Genomic DNA, 27,802 nt, shown 5'->3' with positions numbered 1-27,802 from the left:
ACACACGCACACACACACACGCACACACACACACGCACACACACACACGCACACACACACACACACACACACACACACACACACACACACACACACACACACACACACACACACACACACACACACCGTCTGTCTTCCCAACTTCTTGTAAAACAAAGAAATGTTTTGCTTTGGGTTAATGTCTTTTACACAAAAGGCAGTGCAAGCATTAAACCAAGCCCCTTTCAATCAGCAAACTCCAAATCCTAGCAGTAAAACTGAGACCTATACCTGACCTGTCCTGTTGTAATGTTTTAATTACGTTCTCACTAAACAGAAGGATGCGATATGTGCTTGTTTTTGACACATACACAACATTTCCCATCACTTGCAATACCTTGGTTTTAAATGAAAATGAATGTGAACTAACTTTAGATTCTAAAAAATATTGTTTTCCTCGCTGAACTTGTTCACATTTGTATGTAAAACAAAAAATGTATGTAGAGGTGTGATTATTGGCCATACAGGTTATACTGATCATACAGAGAAGAGGCCTTTGCTAAATAATTGGGGATTTGGGGAAGCTCTCCTTTGGAAGGTTTTTGTATCCTTACAACTATTAAAGGCTTAAACTCTTTCCTACTCAATTTTCCTGCTGAACACTGCATGTCTTCAAAACGCATGACACGCAGGGCGAATTTCACCCAAAAGTAACTGCCAACTGAATCTGGAGATTTGGATTTAAAGCCACTCTGGTGATCGAAGTGTATGAGGGTAATATATCCTTTATTTATTCCTGTAGTGAAACTGATCCTTTAACTTGTCCTACACATTATGATGCAGTAGGAAGCCACTGTGCAGAGAATGTAAGCCAATACCTTCATGAAGAACACAGTGATAGGTGAAGTAAGTGAACATGTTTGTGATAGCATGAGCCCCCTGAGGAAACCTACACAAGCACAGGGAGGACATGCAAATGCAACTCAGAGGGACTAATGAGGAGAATATTGCTGAAAATGAACATGAATTAACTAAATCTAGTAATTGAACCCAGAAATCCATGTTTCCCAACGTCACAGAGAAAGGGATCAGAGTACTACTCTTGCACAGATTTCTATACAAACTGAAGTGTTTTTGCAACCACATGAGTCGCCCTCTGCTGGCCAGTAAAAATAACGCAATGAAATGACTTCACTTTTCAGACACAGAGGTTATATCCATCTTTGACTGTGGCAGCTGATAATATTCAAAGAACTCTCACACACAAAGTTTAACAAACGCAACCGAAATATCCCATGGTATAAACAACAATGATCTGTTTCACTTAACCTGTCAAGTTCATATACATACAACACACATTTGGCAATCTTCCGACCTCAGCGATTCCTCTGCGACTAACGTGAAGAATAAATAACCCAGTGGGATTCAGTTCCAATATCACAGACCCCGCTCACCAAAAAATTAACATCAACATAATAGCATTAGCCTGCTCATAGTCATCCATTAGAACTACTTAGTGGAGACAGACAGACAGACCAGGGAATATGCCAGTGCTCTTATTAAAGCCCCTCTTTCATAAGGATAAGCACCAAGCAAAGAGCTACACTATATACACAGTGATGCCACAGGTTTAAAAATGGCTCATGATACCTAAAATAGGTAAAGCAAGTGACCAGACTGACTTAAAAGCAGAATGCTCTTATGTTAAAACCACCACTTCAAAGCAAATGCCTCAGTTCCTGCTTTGTTGTAGGGATTAATTCATTAAGAGTCACATCCTTCTTGAAATTCTTTACTGTGAAAACAGCACTGCATGTTTGTGAGCTCAAAAACGTCGCTGTCAGTGTTTTGTCCTGGACTTGGTATCGGCAGTTGTAGATGCCTATACATGTTTAAGTGCTTGAATTCTTAAAGTGTGCAGTGGATCTCAACCGAGTCATCACAGGGTAAAGGGGAGTGGCTGTTCAGTGGAAGCGCTGTTCCTTGTAGCTGAATGTGCTAGTTGGCAAACTTGTGAATGGAAGATGTGACACAATCAGTTGCAGCTATATTTGCCAGAGGGATAACAAACAAGTTGGAGGGCAAGTAAGTGAAAGCTGTAATTCAAGAATGGTTGGTGATGTATTGTGACATCTTTTTACATAGATCTACTCCTAAAAACTTCTATTAGCTTTTGTTAAAACTAGAACGACTGCAAAATTCCCTGTATCCTAAAACTGCTAAGATACATATTCATGAGCTGAGTGTGTTGCAATAGTGCATCAAGTACTTGTTTAGCAGCTAAAAAACAGTGCAAAGTTTGCGCTCATAGATTATAATCACGAAATTCAAACAACACAATTAGAAGCCACATCTGGCAGCTGTAAGAATAAACTAGAAAGCGAAAATTTCTGAAGAAATTTTAAGTGTGCCTATGCCGCCGCTAATCAGTATAGTTTGCCATTCAAACGGCTACAGAGAGCAAAACTCACCGGAGCAGCCATTCTCCACCATGAACTATGGTAAAACCAAACACCGCTCGCGCCTCACAGATGACAGCTTACAGTTTTGTGTAAAGATGAGGTGACTTCGTACAGCCCCAATTTGTAGACGCTGTGCGCAGAGGTTCATAAGCAGACCCGACAATGTTTGCATGAACACACTTTGAAGCATTACGTTATGGACCACTTTTCACACATAGTTGCTGTACCCACACAGCCGGCTGTAGCTTTTCATCTCATAGCCCGACACATACACAAAAAAAAAAAAAAAAAAAAAAAAAGCAGAGAGAGCACAGACTTTACACCTGAGAGGCGTGATTGCAGATGCCGCTGAGGTGGGTCCACCTCCCCTGCAGCGGCACTGCAGACCACGCCCTGCCACACACGTCAAACACGTAAAATAAATATTTATGCACTTTTCATTCACTTTTTGTTTTTTGTTATTTTTACACAGTGTTCTGAATGATTAACAATGGTCTACAGCCAATCTTGTGTATTATTATACAAACTTTGGTTGTAAGATTCAGATAACTATTTAATAAAAGCTAAATATTTTATATGAGAGTAAGAAAGAAAAGTATATCTTTGTCTCATACTCTCATCAGACAATACATGAACCTCTCAATAAACAAAATATTTGCTCGGCTTAAATGACAAACCGCTATTTTACACAGTGGAACACTTATTTTTAAACAAAACCAATGCAGTTCGCCACTGACAGTGCTTACCTTTGCACATCACAGTAAACACTGAACCAAGATGGCGCCCACGCGAACGAGAAATCTGAACTACGGTGTCCTGCAGAGGACAAATGGTCAAAATTTCTAAAATTTACAACATATATGCAGCTCAACAGCGACACCTTGTGACTTATTCCAGTCACTACCTTACATATACATAACGTCTTACCTGACATTCAGTTCACCGGACACTCATACTGAATCACCAGCCCATATAAATGAAAAATAAGTCCAGCAGCCAACCAAGAGTCATCACGAAAGACTAGGGGTGACACGACAGCGTGAGCGGGCCTGGGTGTCAGCCAGCCCAGCCTGGGTGTCAGCCAGCCCGACCTGGGTGGCAGCCAAGCCGCGCTAGCCAGCTAGCCGCCATGCGGCGGTGAAACGAGAGCGTGAGCCGGCCTGGGTATCAGTCAGCCCGGCCTAGGTGTCAGCCAAGCCGCCCTAGCCAGCTAGCTGCCATGCGGCGCTAGCAGTAACATCGTGAGAGATATGGGACTTCTTGATAAAATATGGGACTTCTTGATAAAACGAGCAGATATTTGAAGTTTACACCCCTACATTCTCGCCTGAAAATAGGGGAGGCTGTCATAAAGTTCAAAATCAGTAACTTAGCGCGCACAGCTGTATAGAAACTCCGTCGTGCTAGCTAGCACGCAGTACAGTTATTGTAACTGTCAGCACAACGAAAATAAACTACACCTAAACTCGGTTTATATCTGACCCAAATAGAGTGCAGTTAATAACGTCTTACCTGAAATTCAGTTCACCAGCCGCCTGCTTCTCCTGCATTGGGTTTCCCTTATCCACGATTGAGCTCCGCGTTAGCCACCACCGGTCGATCGGTGTTTCTTTCCCCGCATACGAGGGGAAGAGACATATACCGGTGGCTAACGCGGAGCTAGCTAGCCACCGGTATATGAACAACTCAGTTATTTTTTCCACATCGACCAGCATCATCGGCCCATATAAACGAAAAATAAGTCCAGCTAAGACAAAGACTGTTTGCGGAGCGATCGGGGGTGAAAGGAGTTAGAGACGCCTCACTGAAAGCCAAGCCTGGGTGCTTTTGAGCGAAGCGGCGCTAGCTAGCCGAGCTAGCTAGCCGGCCGGCCAAACTAGCTAGCCGGCTAGCAGCAACATCGTGAGAAATCTGTTGCTAATATGGGATGTTTTGACAAAACGAGCAGATATTTGACGTTTACACACCTACATTCTCACCTGAAAACCGGTCGATCGGCGGCCGCCTCACATGTTTCTTTCCCCACATATGAGGGGAAAGAGACACATACCGGTGGCTAGCTAGCTCCGCGTTAGCCACCACCAAACAACTCAGTTTTTCATCATCGGCCCATATAAACGAAAAATAAGTCCAGTGTGAAACAGTCGCTTGGCGAGCGATCGGGTGGTTTAGCGAGCGTCAGCCTCTTAAGTTTAAGACAAGCCCGGCTGCTTTTTAAGCGACGCGGCGCAAGCTACCCAGCTAGCGTCAGTACACAGGAACTACTTCCGGTAGTTATACAAAATAAAAGCGTCCACAGGGACACAGCGGCCGCCTCGCATTACTCCCGACATACCACTAGAGTGAGCCAGCACACCACAAATGAAGTTTTCTTGTTCTCCATTCATTTCAATGGGAAAAAACTTGCATTAAAATATTCATATTTAAAAAACTATAGAAGTAATAAACACCAAAAGTCATAGCAACTCATTCCAGCTCCAGCCGCACACAATGATATATCATATGTAAACCTTGTCTCAAAACTGTGGGGCGAGTTAAGGTCCAAAATTTCAGGCGGAAAAAGAATAATAATAATAATAATAATAATAATAATAAATCCGAGCAATAGTAATAAGTGTGCCTTCGCATAGGCACACTTAATGAGAAAATATTGTTTCCCATCTGGCTTCTTAGTCTATGCCTCTGCTCTTTATCTCTTTACCCCAGACCAACCTCTTTTCCATCTTTCTCACTCTCCTGTCTTTTATCACTCTCTTGCTCCCTTTATGTCTCTGAGTATCTCTCTCTCTCCCCCTCTCACTCTCTCTCTCTCCATCCCCACCGTTGCCAAGGCAATAGTGTTTTGTGGAGGCAGCTGGTTAGGGCTCATTTGTCAAGCTGCTGACCTGCCCTCTCTTGTCCTCACCCCTTTCGCTTGCACTCTCTTCTACTTTTCTGTTATTCGGTATACAAAAAACACTGAAGAGCCTAATTGTCATACTTGTATATCCCAAACAATCATGCAGTACAAGTGGAAATGGCATATTTCAGTCCGGTCCAGTTCCCTCATTATGTTTATGAGTGTCCATCTAAAATGATGTGTGTTTTTCCATGTGAGCAATAGCTTGGCAATGATTTAGAGGTATATACAGTAAACAAAGCAACCGCTTATGGGTTAGCGTAATGAGCTTGACAAAGGATTCTGAAACATTGATTGTGCTCTCCTTCATGAGAAAGACTGTGGCAGCCTGCCGGAGATAAAAGCTGATTTTGTGGAAAGTAGGGTGAAAAAACGCCAAGATATGATGTCAGTCTTGAGCCTCTCTCCTCATTTGCTACATGTTTCCTACACTTTTTCCCAATGCTTGTGCCTTCATGTGACTGCAGCTATGATCTTAATCATCCATTAAAGATACTAATCTTTTTAATTAGTCAGTAAGTCATCCAAAAAATAAGTCACAGAACTGGAAATCTCAACCATGTTTGTGGTTTTGGTGGAACATTTTTAGTGGAATTATCTGATAATAGCCTGCTGTGTGGTACGGCCTTTCCAATAAAATTCAGCTTTGTTAAGTGTTTTATTAGTCTGCGACATAGCACTAATTAGCAGAGTCTGCACTGGATATGCACCAGTTTATGGATGTAGCTTGCTAACTAAGTTTGCTAGCTTAACACTGCAATCAGGGTGACTTCCAGCTCCAAAAAAACAAATGGGATGACATCAGTAGTGCTAACACTGAGGCAAAATCCAAAGCAAATGTGCAAAGACGCTACGGCTACATCCATCCTTTATATACAGTCTCTCATCTAAACACGTGTCAAGCTGTTACCAGAAAATGGCAAGCGAAAAATGATTGAATTTCACACAAAAGGACGTGATTTGTTTCAGTCAGTTTACTACTCCAGTCGTTTAAGCATTAGAAACAAAATCATTTCAAAGCTGAAGTCAAATGCATGCACGGTAAAAGCGCGCGCAAGATCACAGGTGTCTCCCACCTTTAGATGTGCGATAACAATGTACTCTGTAACACGAGAACACAGACTTCACACCTCATAAAGTGCAAGCTTGTTTGTGTGTCTGTGTTGAATGTGTGTACATGTAAGGAGGAAAAAGACTCAAGCAGATATTGTTTCACACTTTGCTTCATTGTCCAGAGCAACAGAGGAATTTATTAAAACAAATACGAAACACTGCACAGACACCAACGCACACACACACATACATAGTTTTAATCATCCGTCCTTAAGTGGAAAAACAAGTGCTCTCCCACAACACTTGTTATCTTTCTCTACTAATTAATTCAGAAATGTTCACTAATGGTACTGCTCTGACAGAAGGGTGCAATGTGTATGGGTACATGCATGTGACCTACAAACCCCATCAAGCCTCATTACCACCAGCATTCAAACGTATGCGTGTCCATAAATATGTCTGTTTGTTTATTGGCATGTGCATTTTATAATGATACAATTACATCATGCATGCTCGAGGTTTAGGAACTATGCAAACTGTTAATGAAAAGAAGGAGACAGTTTGATGATCTGCAGGTGTTAGCCAAGTGGTTTTTTTTATTGTGTGGTTCTCATTTAGGATTTTCTTTTTTGCAAACTTGACGAAACATTTAAAATATACATTTTACTGTGACGCAGTTCTCTTGAGCATAGAGAAACAATTCAAGTAAGGGAACAATGAAATCTATATCGATGCTACTGTGAATCTTAGAAGTAAACCTTGATCAAACCGAACCTCGATGACAAGCAAAATGTTAAAAAAAAATCAAATTTCTTTACCATCTGAATGTATTTTTAAAAAGCACACAGGCCTACTCATAAAAACACACAGACACATCCCACATTTCTATAGCTTCTAACCATGCATCTCAAAAGGCCGATCTGTCCTGGTTATTAGAGTGTGAACTCCCAGTCTGCTCATCGTGTGTATGCATGTGTGTGTGAGTGTAGGAGGGAGCCTAATTTGATTCTCAACTACACCATGTTTCTCCACTTGCTGCCTGTTTATGGAAATTGCATAATTGGTATGTATCTATGTGTGCATATATTTGCTCCCTCGTGGGGTCAAAAAGTGACTGATTGCACAGCAAAACAACTGATGTTGTGTTCTGTAGAAGTGTGTGCACCACCAGTTTGCTTAGATGTGTAAGTATGCATGTTTTTCCATATTCGCATGTCATTGTGCATATTCACCTGCATGATCTGTTTACTCAACTTTTTGACCTCAGTATGACGGCATGTGAAACAAGGGCTCGCTCTCTTGGAAAACACTGCTTCGCTGATTACTAATGAACCACATGTTGATTGTACTTTAATTTTTTCTATATAATATCCAACCTGACTGCCCTTTCCATTTTCTAAAAATACTGTTTCAATGACAAGCTTTAGAAAAACTGAATTGCTGGCCCAGTTTGCATTAAGTAGTCTGCCAATTCCATCAGGATCATCTATAATAAAAATAGAGCCACTTAGACCGCTGGAAGGTGCTCTGGATAAAACTGCTCATCATAAGACAGGTGTTATGATACTAGTTTATAATAGCATGTATGCAATACAATAGCAGTGGTAATACAGGCATATACAGAAAAACACGTGCAAATTATTTTGTCCAATATTTAGTTTTAAAATTTGGCATTTATGTGCCTTTATTGTAGCTTCTTGTAGATTTCTTGCTACGCAAAACAAACAGCTGTGGGTGGAAGCAGTTCACTTGTTGATCAGATTGTTTGATGAGGGACTTTCATCTGCTTTTTCCCAGTAAAGGTTTTAATGAGGCAGTTTTGGATACTAGAAGCATTCTTTCTTTCACTCCACCTGAGCTCACCTTGATGGCTCCGCCTCTTTGCTGTCTGTGTAGACAGACTCCATTCTAAACAATGACAACACCATCCTCACTTTGGCTTGTGTTATCAGTCTTTTTGTGGGGCTACTTGAGGTTAATGTTGTATTAGTTTATATTCTTATGCACACTCCTAAATACATTTCCACTGCAGGTCTGATTTTAGTTACAGATGTAGTAGAAACGCTTACATGGATTAAATCACTGAAGCAAAGAATTTGGCCCAAGGATTTTTGTAATAGAGTTATTTGAGTTACTCGATGAGTTGTTGCAGCCCTAGTAGTAGTACTTTAAATTACTGCCTCCCAAGGAGTTCTTTGACTACATCCTGTTTGCACTTGGAAACCTTCATCACTGTATCTTGCAGTACTATTATTGTGGCAAAATCTGCATAGAGACAGACAAATAAACATCTCCCAAGGGCTCAAAACCATCATTGTGGTAATTCCAGCAACATCTTGTCATGATGACGGATAGACAGACCTACAAAGTGAAAACAATACCAGTGTCAATGTCACAGCTGGTAAATTCAAGCATCTGTATTGGCACATTAAACCACAAGGTGGATAGCAAAGTACACCCACACAAACACAAATGTGCAGCACTGAGCTGGTAGAGAGGTAATTTGACAGCACTGAGCACTGGATGTGGTGTTGTCTATGTGCTCTTCCTATTGTTCTCTCTCTCTCACACAAACACACACACAAGCACAATCATGTACATTTCCGTCTTTCACAAAACACACTAGGCAAGACCTCACAAGCTACTCTGGAGACAAATTGCACAGGTCCTCTTTCAGACGCAGAGATACAAAGGGGTGAAAAAGAAAATTGGAGAAAAAAAAAGGCAGGGGCTAGTACGTATAGAAAATTACCACAACTTTAGAGAACTACAACTTTTCTCTTTCTCACTCCCTCCTCCGTCCACCCCACTACGCTCCCATCACTGCCTCCATTCACACTAATCTCTCTCCTCACAGTACCACCCCTATCTCTCTCTTTCTACCTCATTCCCTCTCCTCTGTCACAGAAAACAGAATCAGGGTAGAGTCAGCCTCGAGGCAATCATATTTAGATCAGCTATTTTGTAATTTCTTTTTTCTCAGCAAAATCGTTCAATGCTTTTCCCTAAAGGGACATGTCAGGGCCCCAATGGCTCATTTCTGACTTACACTGTGTATTTCTGTGGGAATGCATATTTTCTAAAAAAGCCCAGCATGGGACAAGTGTTGCAAAATAATTAGGGCCATAAATGGTATGGAACGGTAAGTTGTCGTTACTATTTGTTACCATATTATTCGTTACATGTATCTGTCCTTAAAAGTTTAGTTCCTTTGCTGTGCTTGCAACAGCATAACCAGTTTCTGGCCATATATCAAGAGCAGCTATTTTTTAACCGCATCACATTAAAGGCGTGAAACTTTATCCAGAAGACAAGGCACAGTGTAGCATCCTCCTTTTTATATGCAACAACTGCTTGACTCCAAGGCTTGGAAAGAAGGACGGTACAGTGAAGTATAAAACCACAAAGTTAAAATACTTTAACTAAGATTTATGCATGTGCACAAATTAAGTTACCATGTTGCAGTCATGTGTGTTATTCTTAAATGAAAGCTCAAGTTTTGGTTAAATTACTGTTAAAATTTCAGATATTCTATCGCTCGCCATGACATGAAGTCTTAATTTTTGGTCTCTCTGTTATTATTATTTATAATGCTTTGGGGTTTCCTTTTGATTTAGCACCTACAGTTTTAACTTATTCATATAAAAAAGTCACCACAGATGAGTTATAGGCACACTTACTCCCCAAGTGGTTAAATGACTTGTCTGGGAATCAAACCCCTGATTTCCCAATAGCAAAATGGCTTCTACATAACATAGATAACATTTGTGGCATGTTTAGAATACTTTTCACTTCAGGCACATCTCCTGTAGTCTACAGTCATCACTTAGCAACTCAGTCTTCCCCTAAAGAAACACACATATACACACACACACACACACACACACACACACACACACACACACACACACACACACACACACACACACACACACACACACACACACACACACACAGTAACCATGATAGCCGGATGTACAGTCCATCATTTGATTTGGACAAAGTATTATTAAAACCCACTTATTCCTGGCTGTAAGCGCTATAAGCTGTGGAAACTATTCTGTCTGCCACAGGCTGAAAAAGCAAGTCCTGCAGACATCTGCTTCAAATCTGACCTAAAACAGTAGAGGCTGACACAGAAAGAGTTTAAGACTACTGTTACTAAGACAGCGTCTCTCCTATTCATTCATTATGGCAGCACACTTTGTTTAATGTCATTACAACTCTTCTTCCATCTCTCATACAAACTGAACATTTCCAAACAAGCACTGTAAGCAAACCTTTGGTTTCCAAGGCAAACTACAGTAACCAATAACTGAAGCCAGCCAGCTAAAAGAGCACAGTGCTTTCCATCTCTTTCCGCACTGCTAAACAAAGTCAAGTACAGTTTATTCCTGTAGTTCAATATCAGCTTTAAAATCTCATTTACTTATTATGAGACCACACCAGCAGCAGTTCACAGTCGTGCTCATGTTCTCTGTGAAGATAAAGAACCTCCTCCACAGCCAGAAAAGCTAAGATAAACAGTATGGGCAAAGACTCACTAACTAAACACTCTTAGCATCTGATTTATAGGTCAGAAATCCATTTTATAAGGAAGCAGTACAGTTGATTTAGTGAAATCATTTCATCAGTATACTCAGTATCAGTTACTTCAACCTCATTCCAGTTGCTATACTGGGATCGATTGAGTGGTCAACGAAACAGTGATGGTGTGGATATTTAAATGACGGTTGTTATACAGCCGGTAACATGTGATGATATTTAGGGATGATCACAGCTCCCATAAATAAACATAATGCCTAAAGGTAACAAGGTAAACTGCTGAAGTATGTTATAGGGTATATATATCTCGCTAAAGGTACAAGCCCAACAACCTTACAGAACAATGCCCAGAAATGATAATTCGCAAGAGTATTTCACCTTACTGTGAGAAATACACAATACAGAGCTCCTATTAAAAGAACCAACAGACATTCAGTTTTACATGTATACAGCTACAGGAGTGCATGTGTGTAGGCACTTTAGCAACACTGAATGACTGCATTATAACAAAGCAGACGTAACCATTAAAGACATGAGATTCAAGTCAATCACAGTTACAAGGAGAACAAATGTATACAAAACTATAGTCCACAGCAAAACTAATATGGCCACCAAAACTGGCTAAGAACCACCGCGTCAATGTGTAAATGAAGTCTGAACAACATAATGATACAATGAGCTTGATATTTACTGCTAACAAGGTTAAAACAGCTATTAGGAGACTAACATACAAGGCTACAGTCTAAGTACAATACCATTTACCTGTATCAGCTGTACAGTTGTACTGTCAGCATGTCACCTAATGTTTTGGCAAAAAAAAATTCTTTATAATGGTTGGTAATGAAAGGACTTCAGTTTTGAAAAAATATATACACAAGAATAGAAGACTGTGGAATTATCTTCAGTTTCAAAGCATATTGACCAGTATTATACAAACATTAGACTGACAGCTGGAGCTAATTTCCCACACTTGGTGTGGGTCAGGATGACGACTACAGCAGCTGGCCGTGAGCAAAATCAACAGCGTGGTAAAAGTCCTCTTCAAATGTGGTCAAATAGCCATCACAAACCTCACCATGAGTCACCATCAGATTTTAAGCATTGGGTTGAGAAGAGCTTTAAACTGTGCCGCTCTTATTTCACAGCAGGGATCTTTAAATGGAGCTCCAGTGGAGTCCCTTTTCAACTAAGAAAGATGACAAATAAACTTCAAGCTGGCTTCGTGAGTGGTTTGTTCTGGGATGTTCTCACACATTATTAACTAAAAGGGCAACTGTTGTTGTTTTTTTAAATCTAAATTAAGTTGACTAGATAGATGTCCCTCCTTAGCATTTCTCCAGCTCCCTGCTGTCTGTTGAGTTCTTGTACCTTTTCCAGTGTCTAGGTCCTCTTTGTTTTCCACTGCATGACTTACTCAAAGAAAGCTCAATGCATCTCGTTCAAATTCAGCGCTATGACATTCGAATTACTTGAAATTCAAACAACCGACCACCCAACAAATAATTCACTTTCCCAACTTCTCGGCACTGGAACTTATAAGTTAAACTACACTACAGAGTGCAAAAATCAATAAAATCTACAGAAGACTAACATCGCAGCACGGCAGAGACCAAGGCAGAGGTCTGAACAGTCTGATGAAAATAAAAGAAGAGCATAAGTAAGGCAAAGTAGGAAACAGAGACAAGGCAAAAAGCATAAAGGGGGTGGGGTATTGTTGATTTTGTTGTGTGCTGAGAGAGCAGTCCACCTTACCGCTCATCCCAACCACCACATCGCACTGACACCATCGCCTTTTCACTTCATCACCAATAACATTTGCAACATTACACTGACAAAATGCATAATAAACAATTACGAAAAATATGAGGATAATGACAGTGAAGCTGATCATTATCTACATGAAAACCAGTTAATGATTTTAAGAGAGACTGATCAAAGTTACTCACAATATCTCATCGTTTTGAAATTCCAGGACGCCGTGAGAGTCTTCAAAGTCTTCTCCACCACCTCGCGCTGTTCCTTCCAACGTCTTGTATGGCAGCATGACCACGCCACGAGCCCCTGAGGTTCTCAGCACCTTCACCTCCATGGTGCCAACGCTCTCGCTGACATGGCATACGGGCTCCTCAAACGTAAAGATGCCGGCATGATCGTCGTCAAAGATGGTAACGGTTGCTGTGGATGGCATGCCGAGACAGGCCACTGAGTCAACGTGATTAGCTGACTCGCCCCCCTCCTCAGGTTCCTCGCCTTCTGATGTCAACACTTTGACACTGGAAAGGTGAATCAAGAAGTTTTCATCCTCCTCAAAGATGTCATCATCAATGATCCCCACACGGACCTCCTTCATCGTCTCACCAGGCTTGAAAACCACTACACCCTCGGTGAACTCGTAGTCCGAGCCAGCGTTGGCTGTGCCATCTTCTGTCCGGTACTCCACAGAAACCGTCTTGCCCAGGTCGCCGCCACGCCGCACCACATTCACTGCCACTGTGCCACAGTTCTCAAGACACTGGTAAGAACCGGGCTCAAAAAAGATTTTGGAGACAGGATCGTTTTCGCCAGTTTCTGAGCGAACCTCGTGCATGCTCACAGCCTTTCGTGCTTGATCAGCAGCATGTTTTTTCAGGATGTTGCCAGCACCTGTCATCAGTCGGGTGGCCTGGCATCGATAGAAAGCACGGCTCTTCTGCTGCTGGCTCAGGACTTGGTAGTTGGCAAGCTCAATGAGTTGCTCCACCTGGTAAGAGAAAATACAAAAAGCCACAAAGAGTGCAACAACATGCATTAATAGTAGATTTCCTGGGGGTATAAATCCCGACTCCCAGACTGCTGAAACAGTATCCTATTTTATGTTTTTAAAAGCTGTGTGTCACTGAACCAATGTGGTGGAGTTTCATCAAGCTCGGATGGATAAATAAGATCTAACTACATGTCACATCAATGACTACTGAACAAGAAACTGTCAAATAGCAGTAAAATTATAATGAGTCAAACACTTACAGTAAGTCAAGCACAGTCTGGGGGAAAAAACAGATGTAAATTACATGCCAAGCCAACCACTTAGTTCTCTTTCGCAAATCCTTTTTCTTGTAGAAGGACAAAAAGTTTTTATTTGAAAATGTTTTCAGAATTCAGAAATTTCGTCTTTGTGTAAATAGTAAGTCTGCAGCATTTTCTTTGTGAGAGAACAAATAAAAATACTGCATATTTTATTTGGAAATGTCTTTGGTTTCCTATTAATTTTCTATATTCACCAATACATAAGTGTGAAATTCACTTGTAAATATATATAAATGCCTGAATTTATTAAGAATTTATCTAATATTCTGCAACAGACTGGTGATCTGACCCTGTAAAAATGAAAGCAAACAGCAGTAGTTTTATATATTGCAGATTACCTTTGGTCTTGTGCAACTAGAGCAGCAATAGCAAGATATATTTCTGACTTTGTTACAAACCTCTTTGTCAGGATGTTTCTGTTTAAGCTCCTTCAGGATCTTGGCCATATCTCTCCGTGTTTCCTCCTCATCCAAGTCCTTCTCATCTATATCTAAGCCCAGTGGACCATCAAGGAAGTCAACACCATGAGAGTTCAGCATCTTTCCATCCATCTCAATGTCCACCTTAAAACAGAAGCAATAGAAGGACGGAAGGAAGAAGTAATCAGTACACCTCATTTAAGATTTTGTCAATATATCAATTCTTTAGGCGCTCTTCTGTAATCTCAAAGGTCAAGTGAGAACTGCATGTATGTGATGAGAACACAACAACAAGCATGAAATCAAATAGTGAGTGTTTGTGTGAATCCAGTCATGTGAACATGTTGGTGTCCAATAACACCCCTCAATCAAAGCAAAGAAGGGTGCTATTAGACACTGGTCAGTGAGAGTTTTATCTGTCAGTGTTTCAAAGCTCAGTTCTCACTGTTTTATTCTTGAAACTATTTGTTTTGTCAGCCACATTTAGGTCAAAAAACTTTTGCTTTCACATTTCCAAAGGTTTACTTTACATGTAACCATGGTAAGCTAACAGTACCAGATCCCAAAGGATGGGTAGGTAATATATTAGCCGTCAGTATTTGGATGTCACTTTATTTTGTAGCTGTCAGAATAAAGAAGTATTCTGTTTTTCACTGACATTGCATTTTTCGTAGAGAATCATTTCATTGATGAAACGTCCTTCGTCTCTTTAAACGGGAAGGCAAGAAATACTCATTTTTTCCCCCAGGAACATATTTGAATTTAATTTAGTGATTTTTTTTCAGAAGATGAAATGAAAGTGTTCTTCATATACTTACGGAGCACTGATTCTTTATAATGCCATCAAGCAATAACACCATGGGCAATTTTCAAATGCAGAAGAAGAGACAACCAGGCTTCAAATTAACTGTAGCAAATCAACACAATCTACACCACAGTACTGAAGATTTAATTAGATGTGTGTGATGCACTTCATCTTCACATGTGTCATCAGATAATAGTCAAAATGAAAAATTAATAGCTGACAATACTTAAGAAGGTATTTGTGCGTGTTTCATAACAACAGTTTAGCATGGCAAAATGTCATTCTGTAATACAGATTTGAGGTACACATTACTCATGAACACTCTTCACGCACATACCTTAGCACCTTATCTTTTCCACCATGTGTTTGGATGAGGACAGCTTAATTATGTTTTTACTAGCTGACTCTTCTCACAGATATGTCGGATATGCTTTAGTTATAACTGTTAAGATTTTTATACGACACTAAGGAAGGCATTTTTTCTTCTGCAAAACTTGGTAGTAAGACATTGGTGCGATATGGGAATAAGAAACTGCTACAACAACAAAGTCTAACAGGGCAAATCAAGCAATTTAAGGAGGTTCCAAAAAGGAAAGGTCAGGCACATTAAAACTAATTTATTTGAACTGAAGATAAGAAAACTGTTCATTGTCCTGTCCTCACTCTTGTGTTCATTGCAAAAAACTGTACATGCCAAAGCATAGCAAAGAATAGTAGGTAGTAATGTGTGTCTTACCCTTTCTGACATTTTATTCAGTGCATTCCCCAGATTTCAGTAAATGACTAGTTAAATGCAATAAACAGTTATATGCTTTATACAAAAAATGTCTGTGGAAAATGAACCCTGGTGATAACGGCTGTGGCAACAGTGACAGCATCATACCTTGGAAGGAAGTGGACGATCACCCTCGGTCTCAATGATCATGCCACGCTGCTTGCCAGTGCGGTAGCGCTTGTACACATACTTGTAAAACAGCAGGCGGCGATCGGCTATCCAGGCGAACACCACACAAATGGGGAAGAAGAGGAAAGTGAGCAGCCCCTCCCACACCTGCACAACGCCAGGTGAGATCACTGACAGAATCAGGTAGAGCCAAATGTAGGCAAAAATACTCCAGGTGGCCGTGACAAAGAACACACGGAGGTGCTTGACCTTCCTCGTCTCGCCATCAGGAACGACATACACACAAATACCGATGATGACAAACATGTTGAATGCTGCAGAACCCACAATAGTGGAGGGTCCCAGTGTGCCAGCCTCAAACCCATGACCAATAATTTCTATAATGGACAGGAGGATTTCAGGTGCTGAAGAGCCCAAAGCCATGAGGGTAAGGTTGGAGACCGTTTCATTCCAGATCCGGACAGTAGTGGTGGTGGTTTCTCCATTGGGTTTCTTAATGGTGATCTCCTTTTCCTGTGATGTTATAACCTCTATTGATGCCATAAAGCGGTCTGCGATGATGGACACACCCAGGAACATGTAGACCAAAGCCACAAAGTAAACAGTTGCACGAGCGACCTTGTCTCCAAATGATGGGTTTTGGGGCTCCCAAATAGGCAGAATCACCCCATGTGAACACTGCTCAGGTTTACTGCATTCAGTTTTATTGGTGGACACAGCTGAAACAGAGCCACCCAGGCTTGCTTCAGGGGGTGCCCCGGCCAACGAGGGATGGAGATTAAGGAAGAGGATCACCGTAACAACTGTTAACCTCATGGTCGGGGACAGGCGGGAGGAGTGATCCCGACGGGCCATGTTGGTGTCAAGACCAGTACTCTGAGGTGTTAATGAGGATGTTGAACCTTCAGAGAGAAAACAACAGGAGAAAATACAAAGTATTATTAGAAATAAGACAAATGAATGTTGTTGAAAACAGGAACCAGTGGGGAATTCTAACATTTAAATCTCCTTTAACATGATTTTTATAATGTAGTGATTTTCACAGGAAAATATTTGTTTACTTCAATTTACTTACATTAAATGATGCTGCCTGCAAGGTGCCAATATCATGAAATATTATGATAGAATGTTGTACAAGAGCACGTCAGCATTGATAAAGTACATGATAATAGGGCTGGGCGATATGACCCAAAATTCATATCTCGATATTTTTTAGCTGGATGGCGATATAAGATGTATATCTCGATATTTTCTTTTTAAAGCCATAAGTTAAGAACAAAAAGAGAGTTCTTAGTCACACTGTGTCCCAGATGTCACACGGGCACTTTTATTTACATACAGCGTAGATGTACATGAAGAAATTACTCAAAAATAAATTATCAGCATTTATTAAATAATCATGGTCCATAAATAAAAGAAAACAATGTTGTTTTTGTGCATAACAAAAAGCTCACAATTGTGCAGTCAAAATGTAAACTAAGACGCTGAGCATAATAACAAAGAGACAGATTTCACAGCTGCACCACGTCTCTGAACAGGTGCCATTTGTGGTCCTTATACACACACAGTACGTATCACTCCGCGAGGCTCCTCCCCGGTAGCCGTAATTTTCCGAAAATCCATCAAGCGGTGCAGCTCCGTAGCTTAGCAAAGTCATATTAAAACATTTTTTGACAGATTGCTGAGCGCTGTGTACCACATAAAATCGGTTCGCGGTCAGTAAGCACAACCAGAATTCATACATAGGGCGCACTGTCGAGTTTTGAGAAAATGAAAGGATTTGTCGTTAGCGCGGTTAGCTCGTTAGTGCGGTTAGCTCGCTAACACGTTGACGCCGTCCAGCCCCACGCACGGGGCGATCCGCGGTAACTCGCTAACGGAGATTTTCCGCTTTCATCTTGTCATGCAGGTGAAGCTATGGGGGAGGGGGAGTTGTGTTCAGTGAAGGAGAGGCGAGGCCGAGTAACGTTGCGTAGAGACAAAAGTGGACGAAAGAGAGGCAAACCTGCGGCTCCACAAGTATAATTATAACGTAACATAGACTATATCGATATAAACGATATTGTCCCATCTTATATCTCGTATGAAAATAAATTGATATTTTTAAAAAACTCGATATATCGCCCAGCCCTACATGATAAGTTGGGAGGTGTGTGACTAAAACCAAATAGCTCAGTTCACATGAATGCCTTAGGACCTTGTAAACACAACACCACAGAGATTAGCAGACATGTTTCAGGGCAGATGTTTGCGTAGTTGTTTAAGGACACCAAGTTTGAATAATCACACCAAAGATAAACTTGAGCTCCTGAGCTCAGCACTTTGGCTTTTCAAGGAGCAGCTTCTGAAACTTCCCTGCAGCGGTCCTGTAGCAATAATACTCTGCTCTACCTAATATGACACTGCTGGCAGTGGCCTTTATGAAAACAGTCTACTTCTCTCAGCAACAGTAACTTGTGAATAAGGTGGCTTTATTAAGACATCTTTTAAATATCACACACCCATAAGATGCCCACAGAGCTTCATCAATCTCCCCTGGTGAACCTTTCAGAGAAAAGGTGTAGCATTCTGAGTAATTATTTCAGATTGTATTTTTCAATGCCTGATTTGGGCTTATTGTTTCCAAAACACACTTTAGCATTGAGATGTGGGTAGTTCACAAATTAATCGTGTGCTTATTTGTGTTTTAAGTGTAGGCATTCACACAGACTAATCACTTTTGTCATAAAAAGCCCATGTAGTGACATTTAATGACAGGTACCAAAGAAAATGGGGGGGACATGCAAACTAGGGCTGCCACAAACGATTATTTTGATAATAGACTAGTCACCGATTATTTTTGCACCAGCATGCATCTGCTCTTATATAACTATCATTAGCTTACAGCTTTAAGTGTTTAAGGTATGTGCTAACTAAAAGTAAAGACAAGATGATAGTTAATTAAATGTTAATGACATTTGCAGATCGTTTCGGTGGAGTTTAATAAACTCAGCCGTCTGTTCCTTGCTATCTAAAATATAACAGTATATTCTTGAGCATCTCACAGTTCTGATAATCAGTTGTCTGCTTGAAGTTTATTCAGCTGTGTAAAAACTATAACTTTAATCTCAGCCAAACCGATTTACTCAGAAACAAATTAAATACTGAAAAAAGCCAAACAATAACATTTTTAAGTTATCTAAGTGACTTATATATGTTTAACCTGAGTGGCGAAAGACGGCTTGGGTTTGAAAACGATTTGCCAGGAGTCCAGTGTTCTTACCGGTTCTAGTGAGCCTTGCCCCCGGCTAGCGGCTCTGACGTCTCCAAAAACGTCAGAGCGCTTTTGCAAATATGTGGTGTCTTGATAAACTGAGCAGATATTTGAGGTTTACACAGCTACATTCTCGCCTGAAAATATGTTAAACTTTATTTTGTGACCCAAAAAGAATAATAAGAGTAATATTAAAACTAACTAGCTGCCGCCATCGTTGACAACTATTCTGGGCCGCTATGAATTCTGGGACACAACTTCTTCGGGGTTTAACCAGCTGGCATCCTTGTACATGCAGTGCTGCCTTCTTCTGTTTCAGTCCGTTATTACACTCTTAAATCATACTACTCATTCCTGTGTCTTTTGGGATCTTACAAAGCTTCAAACAACATGTCGACTATTAAATTAGTCGTCTACGATTTTAATAGTCGACGTAATCGTGACTAGTGGACTAATGGCAGCCCTAATGCAAACTGATACAACTTAGTCCTAACATCAGACTCGTATCCGAGAACTAAATTCTTGCTCCAAGGTAAACAACATAATTGGAAATCTGGCATTGCAACACCTGAAATGTATCATCATAAATACAAATCACTGAAAAATAACATGGATATTTTTTATAAGGCCGCTCATTTTTTATGGGAATTAATCAAACATATTGGAGCATTGGGACTCTGCTCTATAACATGATGAGTCTATTAGTGGACTCAAGGCAATTCTCTGGCATGTTTCTATCTTGGTGGCCTTGGAGTCTTTGCCTCATCTGTTTCTGTATTGCATGCACTTTTGTATGCAACAATGTGATGGTCAGACAGCAGAGCAGTAGGCAAAATATTAGAAAGTACTTTATCTGAATGAAAGGAGGAACAGAAAATATTAAATTGCTCCAAGTGAAAGGATAAACTTAGAATTGCAATGTTCATGTGAGTTGTAAAAAAGTGCAGTTACACTGTAGTTTGTAAATACTGCACAGCTTAAATTCGAGTCTCCTGAATTAGTGAAACCTCATTTCATCAAAATTTGCATTACTATAAAAGGTGCTGGGTTGCGGATGGTTATATAATTTAGTTTAAACTTCAGGAGAAGAACACATATCCACTCCTGGACCATTCCACAGAATTAAAGCCACACAGATTTTGCACGTTTGTATCTATACTTTGAATGCCTCTATGTCTAAATACAATGAAAAGAATCTTGAAAAAAAATCCATATTTTCACAGAAAATTTTTTTTAAATGTTCTTTGCCTTTTGCTATAGCACAAAAGTGCTATAGCAAAAGTCGTCATGACTGAACCATAAAATGTGCTTGATTAAAATTAAAGGTGGCCTGTTGTGCTCATTTCCAGCTTGGTGTTACTCCCAGTTATAAATAGACTTTTTATGTGATTCTTGCCTTGGTGATGCCCCACAATTCATTCAGTTTCTGAAAAATTAGATTAAATTAAATTGTCTTCTGACTGGCTGCAGTTCACAACATACAGCACAGCTTGAGAGATCTGAGTTTGCCAAATGCATCGACCATGCTGAAACAGAACAAGTGTAGCAAATTAAAACTAATTTACACAAAACAGCAGTGTAAATTAATTTTACCACTTTTTAATTGTTTAAGAAAAGCAATAAAGCAATGATAAAAGAGGTAATCCATTGAATTAAAGAGCAATAACCAGAATTAAGAGACAAAACAAAGCTCAGATCAGAACCTTTTTCAAACAACCTTTTTTCTTTTTAACTATTCACCCACAAGTGGAGCATGCAACACCTCCAACCTCTCAGTGACCACTCTCCATTGCAAGCTGATTGCGGAGGTTGCCTGCAGGTAGGCAACCTGTCTCCAAACAAACATGGTCTGACTCAGACAGTCAGGTAATGTTCTCCATCTAGCACCTTTATCCATTTGCAGTTAATATAGCGTGGTGCAGCAGCTACGTCAGGAGGGATTTCAGAAAACCTTGTCCAGGTATGAGGTTCTGGCTGGTTTCTGAATGTAGTTATTGTGAATTTCTGTTTAATGTTAATTTTTCTGCACATTAACAGCAACAGTCTTGTGATTCTTGCCACTTTATCATAGATAATCACAGTAATATCACAAACAGACTGTATGTAATTGTTCATTTGATCCCATTCAATCACAAACTGATAGCAGACTGACTCTGTCTTACTGTTGTTTTATCAGTGTCTTGACGCACCAAAGTCTCCTTGAAAATGGCAAGTGACTGCAAGCAGTAAAAGCCCTGGATCTCATCTTTGAAGCAATGATTTAAAGGGTAATGAGATCGCATTGCATACATACAAATTCATTGCATACTGTCGCAATAATTTTGATTATGCTGCAGTTAGGAACCACTGTTTTTCCTATGTGACAATAGCTGTACACAGCACAATTTTGCCAAGCTACTACAATAACTATTATGAATATAAATATATTTTTTCAACATGAATAAAATTTTCTGTCCTATTAAGCCAAGAATCCATTCTGACGCTGTTCATAGCTAAACACACAATAAAAGTTCCTTCAAGAATCTATTGAGAATATAATACAGTATACAGTATGGAGAGTATTTGTGTGTGTGTGTGTCTCGCTTAATGGTGTTGAAGATGTTTGCTGGCTAAATCTGTTACTTTGTAATGTAAAATCCACCAGTGGTGAATTTAAATATTTGGGTTAAATGGACCAAATGTTTAACTGCTGCCCCGATGTTTACTGAGTGGGCTCTGCTGTGGTGTAAGAGCTTTGTGCTCAGACATTAGGAAAATCAACTCTCAACAAAATTACATGTCTACTTAATTAAACTTCAATTTGCCAAGGTCATAAGAAACCATTTCCCCCTTGGTTAATGCTAGTCAGCAGCTCCTTGCCTTATATGGGCTTCTTGTGTGGTCACAAAAGCCTTTATGTTACTTTTCCAACTGATCAATAATTCAGTGTGCTCTGGAATTTGGCTGTTTTCACTTAGAGATGTCATTTTTCTAAAAGGCAGATGGCTGAACATAACACCAAAAGCCAGTTCTTCTCCATTCAATAGAGTGTATGTTCTAAAGCTTCACGACACAATTGGAGGTTATAAAGGTCGCAAAATTTGTAGATATGGTCAAAAAGGACAAAAGAAAAATTACAACTGAACCTGGAACAGGGTAGGTTTGTAGAAATTCAGTAAACCATCCCTCTAAATTAGCCGTGAGTGGGAATTTTACTATGATTGATGTTGCTCAATTGGTGCAGGTACATTTTTATGTCAAACAGAAGCAGTATATTGCTACAAGTCTTTGCATGTTTCCAGTAGTAATGTCAGAAAAGGAAGGAAAATGTGGTTTGTTTTCCTGCTTAGCGAGGTAGAGCCATTCATTTATTATTGCCAATTAGCAATTGGACCTTTAACGTTCCCCTAAAACATACAGGGTATGTGGGAAAGTGACAAGAAGTGTCTGGGTTGAAAAAAAAAAGGTGACATGAAGGTGAACTTGTTAAATTAAAGGTTTTTATTAATGTTTTTATTACGAATGAAACTGAAACAGACGGACAAACGACTATCACCTTTAAAAGAAAGGAAACAACCAAACCCAGGAGTTAGTCACTAAACTGAAAAATAAGTAAAAAAAAAAAAAAAGGCTAAGTCAACAAAACACACACTCCTCTCCACAGAGCAGCAGTAAGCAGCCACCACACACAGCTCTCTAGCTGCAACCCAGCAAGGCTCTCTGGCACTAGAACTCACCTTTCTCTGACCTTAAGCACTCTCTTAATTGTAGAGTTATTTGCCACCATTTTTGTAACCTAAGGCAGGACACACCCAAACAAGGCCAAAATCACAGCAGGCCCTACTCCACAAGCACCACACTTGTTTATTTTGCGGGGCTTAAAAACATCACTGCAGCACGTTCATGGATAGAACTTGTTCAATGCTGTTCATATGGCTTATTTAGCCAGTCACAAATACACAACTGTGGCTGTCCTGATAACAAGTTTCACAGTTTTACTGCCGTTTACATGCATGCCGCCATCTTGGGTTGTGAAGTCAGGGTTGGTGAGGCTGCTCCAAAGTTTGTGTTCCAACTTTAGGGGGTGTTCCAGTTGAAAATTCCAACTGGGAACTAGGAAATTCAGCCCTCCAACTTAAAAAAACTGCTCTAGAAGTCCATAAGCACAGGAAAAAAACTACAAATGGCACAGCATAAGCTACTAATGGAAGGTCACAATTAGTGCCGTTATGCCTTTCTTATCTGTGATGTGGAGGAGAGCTCAGTCAGCTTTTGAAATACTTTGCTTTTGGTACTTTCTGGTACTTACTGGTCCACGGCAACTCACTTGCTTAAAAACCCACGGCCTTTATTGCTCACTATAGCAGTGGTTCCCAACCTTTTTTGTGCCACGGACCGGTTTATGCCCGACAATATTTTCATGGACCGGCCTTTAAGGTGTCACGGATAAATACAACAAAATAAAACCAGTACCGGTACTGAAAAAAAGAAGATTTATTCATAACACACGTGAAAAGACCCAGGAAAACCGAGTAAACGATAAAAACGATAACAAAATAACGCTGAAAACCGATAAAAACCCTGAAAACTATACATTTGACACCTGAGCCTCAACTCTCGCGGCCCGGTACCAAACGACTCACGGACCAGTATTGGTCCGAGGCCCGGGGGTTGGGGACCGCTGCACTATAGTGTTTTTCCTGTGTTTTTATCTGTTCAAATGATTCAGTTCATCTGTGCAATTTTGATGGGTCTGTGACCCCGAATAGGACAAACAGGAAAAAACATAAGGATGAATAAATTATTGCAGTGACAACAACACTGGAGCTGCCAGAGCCCTCTCACAAACAGAGGAAGGGTGAATTGTGTTAAACTGCACAAAATACAGCAGTTGCTGGCTGTTTTTAGATCGTTTGGTCATTTAAACTACTTCCAGGTTTTCTTCCTTTCCCCTTGGGGCTTGAGTCTCCTAGCTTTTACCATAAAACATAGTTAATAGTCTGCATTCTTAAAAAATAAAGCAGTAGATTATGTATATACTATCAGCTGCGCATGCCACAGTTCCTAATATAACACAGTTCATTGGCTAACCCTGGGTAAGCACTCCAGTTTCTGTTCCTTCCTCCATTTTTTCCATCTGGCTTGCTTAAAATTCATCCTCACGAACAGGAATCCTTGATAGACCTACCTTACACAGTTTTGGTTGCTTAACGCTTTATCAGAAGATTACACTTCAGATGACATAAGATAATCACCCACACTGTTTACAGTTCAGGGCTTGTTTCTTGCCTGCAAAATACATCCTGTAAGAACATCCTGTAACATTAATGGCCACTTGATAAAGGAAAAGATAATGACCTGGATCGTATCAGAGCCAAACTTTAGGGAACGTGTCTGTTGTTAGTGCTTGAGTGGCTTTGTGGCTGAACAGTGGCTGCTATTTTGGATTTTCTAATTGAAATATCAGGTTTCAGAATATCCGTCATGATTTTCCCTAGTGTTATGACCTCAAAAACTTGGCTCCATTTCAAGAAGAACACAGCAGACGAAAATCCAGCCTCAGAAAAAGACAACAGACACAGAAACTGGACCACTGAATCTTACTCCCCAGAGGCAACAGCAAAGACAGAAAGCGTAAAGTTAACGAAACGAAAACCATGTGCTGCAGCGAAACAAGCTGTTGCTTCTCTGGCCCAGAACTGTTATGTCTTGAGAGCCTTTGAAGATAGCACCCAAAGATGCCAAGAAGGCAGCTGATCAGACCAACAGGAAACAGAGCAAGGACAGAGAGAAGTCAGGAGGAATACATAAGACAAGACCTCACATTTTGCATAAACTTCTAATGTTTATCTGAAACTGAATCACATATTTTTGCAAATAACATAGTGGTAAAATAATTGAAAATTATTTTAAATTAAAATGAAATGCTGTGCTTGAGAATGCAGTGAGTGAAGGTAACAGCCTCAGCGTGCTGCTCTCAGCCTATCTGCGATGCATTTTCCTCACTATGGGACAGGCAGCGATAATGAAATATTTAAACCAGTGAGTGAAAGCGAGACAAAGAAATGTGGTAAAGTAAATAAGAATGGGAGCACAAGAGATGTAAGAAGAAAGGGACTGAAGGAGAGGAGTGTAATGTGGAAAACAGTACCATAAGGAGAATCAGAGACAGGCAGATGAAAAGAAAAAATACAAGGTAGCAAACAGGAGGCTAATCTAACATAATCTCACCTCTTCAAATGAAATAAAACCACAGGGATATTCCACTGAATGTGAGTGCAAGCACAGGCCAAAATAGACACACACACACACACACACTATCGCCTGGAAACAACTGAAGATTAATGGTCTGCATTTACCATCATTAGAATGATGTTGAGCCTTTTTATCTGGATCTCTCTAACAGCCAGTCCCCCGACAAAGACGTCCTGTCATATTATTACACTTGTAGAGGTGGAAATGATCAGACTGCCACTGCAGTACACTGGGTTATTTCCTACTTTTACGTCTGACCAATGACTATCTGAATACCTGGGTTGTGATAAAAGACATGAATGTGTGGGAGGGCAATGATGAAGAAACAGGAGTTGTGCAAGACCAAAAAAAAGAACTAAATTGTTAAAGGCTGAAACAAATTACCAAATGATTTCCCTTATTTACAGTTCCCTACTCATTCAAGAGATGGGAAATGATATAAGGCACATAATTATCTTCAACTTTGCCATCTTTAACCCTTTCTATGTTTATGGTATAATCCACATAAGGAAGCACGTGGGTAAAAATATCCTGCATTATGTACATTTTGCTAAAGAGATGACATCTTCCCCTTTCTTCAATAGGTTCAAATTTCACAAGAATTCTGTGGTTTTATCTTATGTGGTTATATAGTTTATGTCATCGGGCTTCCTAAAAATTAAGCAATTTTCTAGGAACATGCAGTAACAATGTTACACGCCACCAGCAGCCAATTAAATCTTCACAATAGCTTCATGTATTTTGTAATCTGAAATAGTGAAACATTGAAAAAAGTATTTTTGACAGTGCCCTTCCACCAGTCATGAGGTGACATCATATTGTGTAACCAAAAAAATAATTTCACAGTAGGTTTCTTCAGCTCTATGGAGCATTTTAGCGACTTCCAGCTCTGTTTTTGTTTTATTGCCTGTGACTGTGCCACTTTAGACCTCTTGCAGTACTGTCAAAAACCTGTTTGTTTGTTTTTTATCACAGGGAGGATGATATTATCAAGAAAATAAACACTAATAAAACCACTGCACACAAACTGCTGACAGACAATGTTTGTGACTAGCTTAGGGATCATAAAGAAGCATCTAGCAGCTTAAGAGTTACATTCCCTTGAGGAGCTGGACACAAGCTATTGTTTGTGTCAGTTGCTGTTATTTAACCTGCAGACACTACTTGGGTGCAATTGCTCAGTAAATAAAGGGAAGTTGAAGCTGATAATGAATACTGGACTTAGCATTTCCTTTCTAGTTAACAGTCACCACATGTAAATAATTAGATACGTCAGTGCACCAGTTCTCTTCTGAACAGCAATCAACAAACTATATAGCTTTATTTTTTAAGTGTCTAGTTTTGTCTTGTTTAAGCCAAGAGTTCCAAATATGAAAATGTTCTACGCCAAACATCTTATAAAAAGTCAAATGTTTTTCTTTGACACAATGCATGTAAACATAAACATATTTGGACCTATTTCACCGACACTTGTCTAATACTCAGTATTCAAATCAACTAATGACTCCAGAAAGCTTCCATTTCCTGTAAACGCTATTCACTCAAAAATAAAGGTACAATGGCCATTGGCTTTGTTGACTAAGACTAAACACATAGCACTTACAGAAATGAAGCCTATGCATAAGTTAGATAAGGAAGATCTGTCGCCACACATCTCTGCTTCCCTGATTTTTGCAGCTAATCTAAGCTTTACACCATTTCCAGTTTCCCATGCTGTCAAGCTGATTGTGACAACACTGATCAAGTCCAAACATCTTGCAGATGCCTTCATGCAACCAACCTCCTCCCTATTACTCAGCCTCCATTCAAGCCTGTGTCGTCATCTCCACTACCAGCATCTAAACTCCCGGGGGTCCTGCCCTAATCTCTATCACTGCTGGGATTAAATTCTGGTGTGATGGGCCAGCTGAGTCTAACCACTAAATATCTAAAACTGAATTTGAACATCAATAAATCATGTTCATTTCCTTCTAATGATCTTATTGAACTGAGTATTGCTTTTTTAACTTTCACAGTTTAGCATAGTGTATAAGTAATGATCTTTACAAAGCCTTTAATAAATTTTCTATCCACCATTACTATTTTAGTATTTGTATTTGACTTTACTGATATATACTCATGGATGGCACATAGAACACAAGGAGGAGCAACTCAGTGCATTTAAGTATATCAGGACAACCCATTCA

The 27,802-nt window shown here is 40.0% G+C and overlaps 1 protein-coding gene across 4 annotated transcripts in view; it reads right to left on the bottom strand.

The window, feature by feature from the left end:
* Nucleotides 1-27,802, bottom strand: part of slc8a1b (solute carrier family 8 member 1b) — a 155,113-nt gene that overhangs the window by 123,852 nt on the left and 3,459 nt on the right. For all 4 annotated transcript variants that reach the window (XM_080869426.1, XM_080869428.1, XM_080869425.1 and 1 more), the window contains exons 2-4: nt 16,109-17,031; nt 14,400-14,564; nt 12,885-13,678 (exon numbers count right to left, since the gene is read on the bottom strand). In XM_080869426.1, coding sequence (XP_080725552.1) covers nt 12,885-13,678; nt 14,400-14,564; nt 16,109-16,984 — 1,835 coding nt within the window. In that variant the 5' untranslated portion in view covers nt 16,985-17,031. The remainder of the gene's footprint in view (nt 1-12,884; nt 13,679-14,399; nt 14,565-16,108; nt 17,032-27,802) is intronic.

This window comes from Rhamphochromis sp. 'chilingali' (genome assembly GCF_963969265.1).
Source record: "Rhamphochromis sp. 'chilingali' genome assembly, chromosome: 20".
Classification (NCBI taxonomy): Eukaryota; Metazoa; Chordata; class Actinopteri; order Cichliformes; family Cichlidae; genus Rhamphochromis; species Rhamphochromis sp. 'chilingali'.
Note: the sequence above shows the minus strand (reverse complement) of the source record. Positions and strands in the feature narration are given on the sequence as shown.